The 12,618-nt window shown below is 37.3% G+C and overlaps 1 protein-coding gene across 7 annotated transcripts in view; it reads right to left on the bottom strand.

Moving 5' to 3' along the window:
* APBB2 (amyloid beta precursor protein binding family B member 2) overlaps nt 1-12,618 on the bottom strand; it is a 378,025-nt gene that overhangs the window by 203,507 nt on the left and 161,900 nt on the right. For all 7 annotated transcript variants that reach the window (XM_055326622.1, XM_055326620.1, XM_055326618.1 and 4 more), the window contains one exon: nt 3,605-3,673. In XM_055326622.1, the coding sequence (XP_055182597.1) occupies nt 3,605-3,623 (19 nt within the window). In that variant the 5' untranslated portion in view covers nt 3,624-3,673. The remainder of the gene's footprint in view (nt 1-3,604; nt 3,674-12,618) is intronic.

The following is a 12,618-nucleotide window of genomic DNA, read 5'->3' on the forward strand; positions in this document are numbered from 1 at the left end:
AGACCTCAAAGTATTAAGGAAATAAAATAACTCAGATTTTGTTTCTTTTAGGAAGGAGAGGCAAAAATAAGGCTGGTTTCCTGAAATTACTCATGAAAGTAAACTCCCAATGTGACGAAAATGATAAGAACTTCTCTCTGAACAAAAGAGGCCAAGGCTATGGGTCACTGAGATCACAGAATTAGAACCTTGGAAGTTTCTTTTATTTATTTATTTTTTTAAGATTTATTTATTTGAGAATGTGTGCGTGCACGTGAGAGAGGTAGGGGCAGAGGGAGAGAGAAAGAATCCTCAAACAGACTCCCCCACTGAGCGCAAAGCCAGCCATGGGGCTGGATCCCAGGACCTTGAGATCATGACCTGAGCTGAAACCAAGAGTCAAAGGCTCATCCAACTGAGCCACCCAGGAGTCCCTAACCTTGGGAGTTTCTAACAGCTTCACACAGCTGATTCACAGGGCAACTACCCAGGCTTTATGGTAAGAGGGTGATTTCAATAGCTAGGTCTTACCTACCTAAGGGTTTTTTCAAGCCCACTCAACTTAATTGCCTGAGGACTCACTTTGTTAAATATCCCAAGTGGAGCTGAGGAGACTCGAAGAGATGTACCAGATACTTTTCTTCAAGAAATTCAATCAGAATGGGTAATGAGAAGGAACAGTTATTAAACAAACTCACGGGCAAGTGTGGGTGGCTCAGTAGTTTAGCACCACCTTCAGTCCAGGGCGTGATCCTGGGGACCAGGGATCAAGTCCCCTGTTGGGTTCTCAGCATGGAGCCTGCTTCTCCCTCTGCCTGTGTCTCTGCCCCCTCCCCCCCTCTCTCTGTCTCTCATGAATAAATAAATAAAAACTTAAAAAAAATAAACTCACAATGGCTGAAGTAGGTAGAGAATCTTATGAGAAAAAAAGTATTTGGGGGACACCTGGGTGGCTCAGTGGTTGAGCATCTGCCTTTGGTTCAGGTCATGATCCCAGAGTCCTGGGATCCAGTCCCACATCAGGCTCCGCATAGGGAGCCTGCTTCTCCCTCTGCCTGTGTCTCTGCCTCTCTGAGTCTCTCACGAATAAATAAAAAAAAAAAAAAAAAAAGAATGAAGACCTTGAAAGCAGTCACCTTGGGATAGTATATATGCTTATCCCAAGGATATTTTCTCTGCTCAATTTCTAAGCCATTTGCATTGTTTAGAAGAGCCTCAACGTCTTCAGAAAATTAACGTATGTTTTTAATACAGCTCTAGATTTTTATGACCAAGTTGGATGAATATGGTCAATGAGCAACCTTGAAGATACTGGCTTAGGTGGGAAGAAGTAGGTGAGCAATAAAGTAATGACACAGGTTTTCTTGACTAACTGACAAGCTGGGCCTCAGGTCATTTCTACCAGAGAGTATGGAACAATGGCAGATTCCATGAAAGAGGGTAACTACTTGACTATGTCATTGGCTGAGACCTCCTTGGAAAGGACTCCTGAGTTGAATCTTGAAGGTTCAACAGGAATCTTCCAGACACATTAATGGTGTATGTTCGGGGGTATGTTTGTTTTCTAAAAGGCTCCCTGTCATCAGGAAATGGGATGGAAGGCTACTTTATCCCAGTTATCGGACCAGACTCTTCTGTACTAGCTACCACCTGAATTTTTCTTTTCTTTTTTTTTTTTAAGATTTTATTTATTTATTCATGAGAGACACAGAAAGAGAGAGAGAGAGAGAGAGAGAGAGAGAGAGAGAGAGAGAGAGAGGCAGAAACATAGGCAGAGGGAGAAGCAGGCTCCATGCAAGGAGCCCAATGTGGGACTTGATCCTGGGTCTCCAGGATCACATCCTGGGCTGAAGGAAGCACTAAACCGCTGAGCCATCTGGGATGCCCCTTTCTTTTCTTTCCTTTTCTTTTCTTTTTTTTTAAGATTTTATTTGCCAGCTGAATTTTTAAGTAAAAAAAAAAAAAAACTGGGCTATACACTCCACTAAAATAAGAATACTGCTTTCCTTGTAAAATGCATCACATCCTATACCAACACATGATAGCAGTAGTTGTCATTAAAAAACCATGCTGGGGATGCCTGGGTGGCTCAGCGGTTGAGGGTCTGTCTTCGGCCCAGGGCATGATCCTGGAGACCCGGGATCAAGTCCCACATCGGGCTCCCTGCATGGAGCCTGCTTCTCCCTCTCTCTGTGTCTCTCATGAATAAATAAATAAAATCTTTAAAAAAAAAAAAAGTACTGGATAATTGTGTCATTATCTCTTATATAACTACCAACAAACAAAAGCAACTTGAGTACCATTAGAAAGAATGAATACATTAGCATAATAAACTATAAGTGACAGTAAGAAATTCCTAGAAGTTATCTGATTTGTTCACTTCCATTTAGAGGAAAACACAGCATTTTATATGCTTGCCAGCTTTGTCTTTACAGTTTCCATAGAGAGCTTATCTTGCAATGTAATAAAAGATTTTAAATGCTAAAGAATTCCTAAAAGGAACCATTCTCAACAGTTTAACCTGTGTTTTTAAAAAGGACATGTGTATTTGCCCTGATTTTCCAAAACTAATATGCCTGTTTAAATATGTATCTACGAAGAAAATCTACTCCCTGCCCTTAAATTACCACAGTGGGGATCTAAGAATCAGCTCAAAGTTCCTAATTTTCCTGTGTGAATTTAGGTTTATCACATTGTTTTTGGCTGTTTTGTATAAAAAAAATATTACCTGTTGTTCACATACCTCTACTGAGCTTGGCGTTTATTTCATTTTATTTTAGTTTATTATGTTTTATTTTAGTTCTACGTTGAAATGGAACATGCAGTATTATATAAAGGAGAAAATGGCTGGGATGTCCTTAAGGATTTTAATTCAGAACTGAGAGACTTTAATACCCATCTGTCCATGGTTTAAATCTACTTACTTAAAAACTCAGAATTTGCTGAGTGGTTTGTATCCTAACAAATATGGATTCCATGATTCATCTTTCACTTGCAGTCCTAAGTCTATGTGTAATTCAAACTGTTATAGCAATTACTTCTTCCTTATTCTATTACTGTGAGATGAAGAGTTAAATCCCACACCACACTGTGTGTGGACTAGCATCCATCCTGACACAGAGAAAGGGATATACAATAAAATTAAGGTGGTTTTCTTAAGGCCTGAATTTAATCAGCACCAGATCAAAGAGAATACTCAATGGGGGAGTTCTACTCTAGACAAACCCAACAATGGTTGAAGACTCAACAATGGCTAAGATGCTGTTTTAGAAGACTCACCACTAACACCTCATTGTCCATATGTAAGTATTCACAGGCTGTCACGTGCAATGCTAGATAGGAAAATCTGACATAGTTTTAGTTTCCTGTTATAATCAACTAAAATACTTTTATATTATATTACTAGAGTCATGCAATTGCTACATAAATACAGTAAGTTCATTTGATTCTCCTATCTTATTTTAACGACCTACTTTTCCACCACATGAGTGAACAATAAAAAGCAAAAACATGTCATTTTAGCAAACCATGTTTAACATCAAAACAGTCATCTATCACATATATTTGTTCACATTTTAATATTCAACTGCTTCTCTGCATTGAAACATGTGAAAGTGTGTCTGACCTGGAAGTACTTCTGACATGGATCACTGGACGCCAGCAGTGGTGCAGGAAATAGGTTATAATTTGAAATCTGAAAAGAGGGATCATTTGAGAAATTAAAACCCCAAATAACAAGCACAGAAGAAAAAAAGCATAGCATTGACAATTCTTCCAAAAGCTGTCAAAAATGTTAAACGATTTTTGGCAGAAAATATCCAAATTTTTGTTTATTTATAGTTGGTCACAACACATTTGACTGAAATTTAAATTTCTGCTTAGCCACATTTCCCACAAACATTTCTTGAGATTCTTTTTCCATGCCAGGCTGGAGTTATCTATCTGTCTGTCTGTCTATGGGTCTCAACTTTCCAATGCTTTTCCTCATAAAAACATAAAATTCAGAAGGCAATAAGGAAAAAATTGGTACATTTCACCACATAAAAATGTAAACATTCTGTTTGGGAGTAAAAAATGACTATAAACACAGTGAATACAAAAAAACAAACTGAAAGAAATTAACACTACAATGACATAAAAGGGCTAATTTCATTTATATAAAAGAGCTCTTTGATGTTATTAAGAAAAGTATGAACAAACCTATAGGAAAATGAGCAAAGGACAGGACAAGTCCTAAGAGAAATACAAATAAACATATAAATAACTAACGTCACTCAAAACTAAAGAAAACATAAATTTAACAATGACTGGGCATCTGGGTGGTTCAGTGGTTGAGTGTCTGCCTTCAGCTCAGGTCCTGATCCTGGAGTCCTGGGATAGAGTCCTGCTTCTCCCTCTGCCTATCTCTGTGTGTGTGTCTCTCATGAATAAATAAGCAAAATCTTTATAAATAAATAAATAAATAAATAAATACTCACTGATATTCTTCTATCAGAAAGCAAAGATTAAATTAAGCTTGATAACACATAACTACAGCAACACTGGAAATAGGAGTTTTCAAAACTTACTAATGGGAGTAGAAGCTGGCAAAACTCTTTGAAAGGCCATTTAGAAATATCTGAGCAAATTTAAGATGCACGGACCCGTGCACGGACTGTTCAGAAATTCCATATCTGAGTATGGTTCTAAAAGCAAAAAATTGGCAACTAACAAACTATTCTTCAGTGGACACCTGGTTCATTAAATTATGATACATCCATACACTGGGGTACTGTGCACTACTTGGAAAAACAAAGTAGACCCATATGAGCTGATATGAAAAAGGCTTTAAGACTTATCACTAAGAGGTGAATAACATACATAGCAGAGCAAAATCAGTTTTGAGTAAGATTTTTTTAAAGCATATACATATATATGCATGTAAGTGCACACACACACATATATACATACATTTACACAGAAAATCTCTCAAAAGAACAATAAAGAACTAGACACAGTGGTAAACTGCCAAATTAGATACATAATAAGGAAAATGGAAAACAGACTGTTTTCAATGAGTTGCTATCAGGAATGTCACTTAGAATGATAATCTATTATATTAATTCAAATGCGGATACTCCATGATTCCATTTATAAAGTACAAAAACAGGAAAAACTTATCTTTGTCAGGGTAGTGATTTACTCTGGAGGGCATGAAAGGGGGAGCAGCAAGAGGGTAGTCTCTGGGATGTTATGAGGGTAAATGCACTGTTTCTTGATCTGGATATGGAAATTCCTCAAGCTGCACCCTTACATGCACATTTCTGTATGCCTATTACAGTTATGTGAGATGTTTTCTCAAAAAGTCAAATGATGATAGTTTTCTAAAGCATTATTCAAACTGTGTAACTTTCTATCTGTGAAGACAAAATTCTATTCTAACCTTTCCGAACTAGTAACCTTTAATGGGCATTGCTCCCAAATTTACGATTCAGATAATGACCTGACAACTTGGTCTACTGACCCACAATACATTTTTAATTATATTTCCACATATTGCAGGTAAGGCTCATTATTCTGGTATAATTAACAGGGTGGGTTTATTTTAAATTGTCTTGAAACAGCAAAAGATGCCTCTTCTATGTACCTTTGCTTTTGCCCTAGACCTTTCTCAGCTCCTGAAAAGTATTTTACAAATCAGTTTTTTTGTTTTTTTTTTTGTCCTTAGTGTACCTTAAGTTATAAGCAGAGACGGATGTGAGGTGACAGCTATTTCAAGACAATGAATACTAATAAACAGAGGAAAAGTTAAGAAGAGGCATGCTTATGGGAGCAAAAAGGCTTGAACAAACACTAAGAATCTAATATTTCAATATGTCTCATCTTAAAAAAAATTCCTTGTCTCCAGCATGAAAGAAACTGACTTCTATGAAGTTATGAATTGACATTCTGATAATCACTTAATATTTTAAATGGTCCTGTGCTATTATTATCTGACCAATATTTATTCCATACGTGCCATATGTTCCACTAGGATACTTCAGTGAATAAAAACACATCCCCCCTTCTCGTGGAACTTATAGACTAGTCCAGGAGATGGACATTAATCACAAAATCATTCACAAATCAGTGTATAAGCATATATGGCCAGGAGGAAAAGAACTCAGTTCTCTGAGAAGATGGAATGAAGCAAATGGGATAGACTAGAGTCAGGATACACTTTCGGAGAAAGTGCAATTTAAATTGCAATTTGAGGAAGAAACAGGATTTAGCTAGGTAAACATTTATTAAACACCTGCCATGTGTAAGGTACTCCTTGGCCACAGGACTAAAGCACAAATATGCAGAGTTATTTTTCCCTAGGTATTTATCTTCTTGATGAATAAGCCTGATCTGGCTAAAAAGTTTCTAAGGATTCTGTGGCATGGATTAGTTCTGCAGAAGAAATAACCTGAGAAATTCAAAAGCACTTAAGTATGGTTTAAGAATAATCTGTAGCTGGGGCACTTGGGTGGCTCAGTCAATTAAACGTCCAACTCTTGATACAGCTTAGGTCATGATATCAGGGTTGTGAGATCGAGCCTCAGGATGCATCTGGCTCCACATATAGCAGGGAGTCCACCTGAGATTCTCTCTCTCCCTCTTCCGCTGTCTCTCCCGCCACACACACCCGCTCCCTCTCCCTCTCAAATCAACAAATAATTCTTAAAAAGAAGAAGAAGGAGAAGAAGGAGAAGGAGAATCTTCTGTAGCTGTGCTGTCCAATATGGTAGCCACTAGGAACAACTGGAGCTACTAACACTTGAAATGTGACTAGTGCAACTAAGGAACAAAATTTCTAACTTTATTTCATTTTAATTAATTTAAATCTAAACTTACAAACTGACACTTGACTCTCTGGGGGAACTTCTTGGGTAGGTGAATCTACTTTCTCAACTATACATTTTATGAAATCTAAATCATCATCAAGTATTTCTAATGAAAATTCCTCATCCAAGTTGAGTGCTAGAAGTGAAAAACACCTGATTTTAAAGACTTTGCATGAAAAAAAGTAAAATATCTCACTAATAATTTTAGAATATTGGTTACATGTTGAAATGAGGATATTTTGGATACACGAGTTATATAAAACATACTGGCAAAATGGATTTCACTTGTTTTTGTAATGTGGTTACTATTCAAATGTAATTCATGATTTTACAAATTTCAAACTACATATATGGCTCACATTACTTTTCTGTTGAAGAAGCACTGATTTAGGGAATTCAGCAGAATCTGAAACTTCACCCTAATCAAAATATTATTTACCTTTTCCATAAAAGCAAAGACAGGCAGAAACACTACCTTAGCTGTAAAGCTAGGGAAGGTCTGCCAGTATTCAGAACAGATGCCTGTTTCCATGAAATCACATACTGAGTTCGAAGACACCAGAGACTCAGGTAGGCCATTACCTGCTCCATGTTAAGAATACAGCTGTGATTTTAAAACAAAGCATGAAATTATGTACGTGAAACAATCTAGTAACAATGATTTCCTTCTAGCAGCGTTTTCACGTGTCCTATTAATGAAAATTCATAATCCTTCTGTGCCTCGTGATAATGCCATTAAAGCTCAGTAAATGTCTAAGAGGACCCCAGAAATCATGTAAGTACTATTAAACAAATGAATAAGTGAATAAATAAATGCCCACTTGTATTTGGTTCAGTATAAGATCCTTTGTGATTTTTCCCCTCATTGGATATAAATATATAAATTCAAAATTTTATATATTATCAACTCAATTTTTTCTATTATAACCATCTAAATCTCAATGTCTTTATTTTTGTCAATATGAAAAGTCCCTAATCAAGAATGCTGTATCTCACTAGAATTGTGCCCAATGTGTACTGATTATTCTTTTTATTTGTGATATTGTATTTGTAATTTAGAATAAAGATTTTCCCCTCCATTTTTATTGTGTATTTTGTCTTTTTTCATGTAATTACAATTACTGTACCCATAAGGTTTCTAGTAGGAAACAGATGACACGATCAAATTGAATAATTTGAGTCAGGTTTAATTAAGGGACTATTAAAAAAAAAAAAGGCTGGCAGGTAGAAAAACCACAAGGAGTAATGCAGACTCCAGAAGTAGCAAGGGCAAGTTACCACCTCTCATCTGAGGGACAAGAAAGCTGTGTGCCGAAGGGCACTGCCCTACAGGGCCACCATCTGCATTGGAGGGTCCCCCAGCAGCTTTCAGCAGCCCTGCACAAAACTATGATCTTCTCCTGCTCTCATTGCCTGACCTTCTGACTACAAGGTTAAGAAACTATTCCTGAGTAAGCTAAAGTTGTGTGTAACTCTTCTTTTTCCAAGAAATAGATGAAAAATCACATGCATTCATCTATTCAGATACAGCTCAAGTACCGTGTCCTTGAAAAGATTTTCTTTGAACTACCTAATTATTTTAACCACTATTATCCCACACTAAAGTCTGTATATATTTCTATTATTACATATAACACATGATACGAAGTTTTTAATTTTATCTTTTTCCTAACAGAGGCTAAGTTCCTTGAAGAAAGGATTGCTTCACTTATTTTTATTTTATTATTTTTCATTGAGGTGTAAGTCACACAACATTATATAGTTTCAGTTGTACAATGTTGTGAATCAAAATATTTGAATGTGCTGCAAAAAGATCACCACAATAAGTCCAATTAATATCCGTCAACACACACAGAAAATTTTGGTTCTTGTGAGGAGACCTTTCTATGTACTTTTAAATGATGCCAAAGAGGGACTATAGAAATAAATAAAAATCAAATAATTTCACTTTACCTGCCTTTCTTGAATATACCCCAAAAAGTCTGACTGATTCCTCTCAGTTTACCTCAGTCTCTTTCCTGTTCACTTCCTCTTCAGACCGTTGGTTATGCAACCTTCACACAGTTCTAGAACTCCAGATCCAGCCTCAGCCTAATTTCTCCTGATACCTCCTCCCAGATGTATTCTTGTTCCATAATAGCATAAACACTGCTGCGTTCACAATCACTCCTTTATCCCAAAACTTTAAGAACAAAGTTCTTTCAGCCATTGACAATCCAATACCCCAATTCTAAATCCTTCCTTACCTTTAAATAGTGACTTTCCCAAAAAATCTAACCTTGGTGCAATCCTTTCAGAAACAACATTCCCTTGGTATAACAACTATTTTATAACATTCCTTTACTATCTTGAAGTGAAACTTGTAGATAAATAATCTATCTATACACATAAATTCCAGAAAAGGAGAAATAAAAGGAGAGATACATTTCAGTAAGCAAATTTTCGGGCCCAACTACACTAGCAGTCATAAGGAAGTCATCAGACACCTGCATCTCTGGGTAGATTCACTGTGAGTGCAACAACTATAAATGCAAACTGACAGAGGCATGTGTTGTTTGTCAGCCCAAAAATCATGATTTGCACTGCTGTCAATAATGGCAATTTCAAAATGCTGAACAATTCTAAGAAAATTTCAAAAAATGTTAAATACAAGTTATCTTACAATTAGGAGTTTCCACTTCTGGGAGATATAATGTATGTTAAAGCCATAAAAAATACTTTATGTTTAGAACTTATAGGCACAGATCATTATAAACATGCTGTTTGCCCACATGAACATTTGGTAGGGTGTTTATAAGCTTTGCAGAAGAGGACTTTCTCATTATATAGGGTTGTCCTGGGTATACTGCAAGGCATCTATCACCCCTGGTCTCCACCCAGAAATGCAAGTAGTGGGCCCTCTTCCACACTTCCTAATGGGTGCTCTAGATACTGCTTTGAAAGTTATAATGTCAGCCCGGAGTTACCTCTCTACTTCCTAATTCATTTGACACTGAGGTCCTATATGATCTTGAACCAATACTTAATGTCTGAAGCACATCTTACTCAACTATAAATCATGGTTGCCTTCCATCTGCCAGTTACTATGAGGATCAAATGAGATACAATAGGTTGCTTACTTGCTTGCTTGCTTGCTTGCTTGCTTTGCTTACTGCCTGGCAGATACTATTTTTTCTAACACATGCAACCTGTTTTGTCAATGACGTAAGCTTTCTGAAGGAAAATGAGGTGTCCTGGAGATCTCTGCACACTTCCTCCCTGCCCTTTCCTGCACTCCAAAAATGTTCACAAATAATAAACTAAGTCCAAGAATGGACCAAAGAACTACAATTACAACGGGAACTTGCTTTCTGCCATTACTGAAATCATTATCGTAACCTGCCAAGCATAGGAAGGGCTGTCAAAAAACTGTCGCCTTACCCTCTTGAAAATCTACAGGGTTGTATCAATTAATAAATACTTTTCATGTAGACATCGCACTCTAGGATGAGACTTATCTCCAAAATCATACTAATTCATCCTTTAAGGTTAAAAATATTTTTCTCTAATCTCTATTTTCAGATCTATAATTTGGAGCAGCTACATCAGATGGCTCTACAACAGGCAAACTTAGTTTGAAAAGTCCTTTAAATTGCCTACTTGGTACAATACACACTTTCCGTTAAACAACTAAAGTGTGTAAAATTTTATGATACATACATAATGAGGACGATTTAATAAGTATATGCATATGCAAAGTTTTATTTCAGTATTTTGTATTTCCACAGAGAAGAAAGTAGAGATATGTCATATAATATTGCACTCTATGGGAAAAGACCTGATTTTTTTGAAAAAAAGTTTTAAGATACAATTACTAGTAACAATTTCTTGCCATCCACATACCTAGGTGCTACATATCTGCTGTTGACAATCACTGTTCTGGAAAAACCTAAATTTGTCACTTATAAAAATTAAAATAGAAGAAATTTCCTATCTTTAATGCCCCTATCTTATGCAAAAATACTTAAGGATGTTGATTTGTGATTCTAGCTCCTTATATTGACTCAGTGTTCTCAGAGCCAGATTTTATTTTCTTTTTTTAAGATTTTATTTACTTAATTGAGAGAGAGTAGAAGAGACAGAGCACGAGTGGGGTAAGGTGGGGCAAAGGGAGAAGCAGACTCCTCACTGAGCAGGGAGCCCGATGTGGGGCTTGAGCCTGGGACCCCGAGATAATGATCTGAGTCAAAGGCAGAGGCTTAACCAACTGAGCCACCTAGAAGTCGCCTCAGAACCAGCTTTTAAAACCAACTCCAAGAACACTATCAAACAAAGAAAAACATACACAGAGTACGAGGCACCTAGGTGGCTCAGTGGTTGAGCATCTGCCTTTGGCTCAGATCATGATCTCAGGGTCCTGGGATCAAGTCCTGTATTGGGATCCCCGCGGGGAGCCTGCTTCTCCCTCTGCCTATGTCTCTACCTCTCTGTGTGTGTCTCTTATGAATAAATAAAATATTTTTTTAAAATATGCACAGAGAAAAATCTGTTTCCTGAAATGTATCCCAGGGGAAAATATCAAAACTGGAGAAGAAATATTTTTAAGACAGAATAAAGGTAGGCTTCTCCATGTGTGAATTACCTTTATAACCCTTAACAATAGTTTTTTTAAAAGAAGCAAAAGCTTTTATGATTCTCCCACAAATATATTTGACCCCCATTTTCCATACTTCAAAGGCATGATGCCTGTAGTTTAGAAATAACAGCAATGTTTAATGCTTCCAAGAAGTGTCTGTTTAAAATATGCTGCTGGATGGCTCTGGGGGGTGGACTACCCTAATGGCCTCAATCAACACCTCTCTGTATCCTTGCCTTCTGCTCTGTTACGTTGTAGTTCAGTCCCACTGGCTCTGACATAGCTGTGGGTCTTGCTTTGGTCATCTGAAGGTTAGTTAAGAAGCTTGAAAAGCATGGCCCATTTCTAGCCCCCTGAAAAAGATTATGATGTATGCTACAGTGCAATACAAGAACACACACAGGCTGGCCTCTTGGAAGGATGCTGAAGACTTGGGTAGCTGAATCATCTTGGCCAAGGCCATTTGAGACCAGCCTCAGCCAGCTGACCATCAAGCATGTAGGAGAGTACTGCAAAGGGCTGTGCACTGTGCCCACAGCTGACTGTAGGCCCATGAGAGAACCCAGCAGAGACCATAAGCATCCTTCAGCCATCCTATAGAGACCAGTGGCTATTGCTCAAGCTTCTGAACTTTGGGGGGTTGGGGGATCTTACACAACATTATTGGGGCAATAGGTAAGTGATATACCAATTATATGCACAACAACCAAAATGAGATAACAGGAGAACCACTGGATTTAAACCTGAATCTCGATCCAGGGGAGGTACGATGTTGTGTAAAGATCCCACTGTGGAGAATCCAGTTCTTCCTTGGACACTAATGCCCTCCCTAGATTACACAGGGATGTCTTGATCAATATAAGCTGCATCTTTGGTTTCTCCAGTTGTTCATTCACAACACACAACCATTTACACTCTGCATGTTAGAATACCTGTGACGGCAAATTTTAGGAATGTGTCATCAGGACATACTAGCAGCACTACTTCTAATAGGAACAAAATCAGAAATAAATTAAATGCCCATCAACAGGAAACTGATGTAATAAAGTATCACATCTATACTACTGAATTTAGAAGTGGCTATGTTCCATATTTAGTTACATAGAAAGATCCCTGTTATTGAACAAAAAAAAAAACAAACTATAAAACAGTGTGATGAGTACACTCGTCGTTACA

The sequence above is a fragment of the Nyctereutes procyonoides genome, unplaced genomic scaffold (assembly GCF_905146905.1).
Source record: "Nyctereutes procyonoides isolate TBG_1078 unplaced genomic scaffold, NYPRO_anot_genome, whole genome shotgun sequence".
Lineage (NCBI taxonomy): Eukaryota > Metazoa > Chordata > Mammalia > Carnivora > Canidae > Nyctereutes > Nyctereutes procyonoides.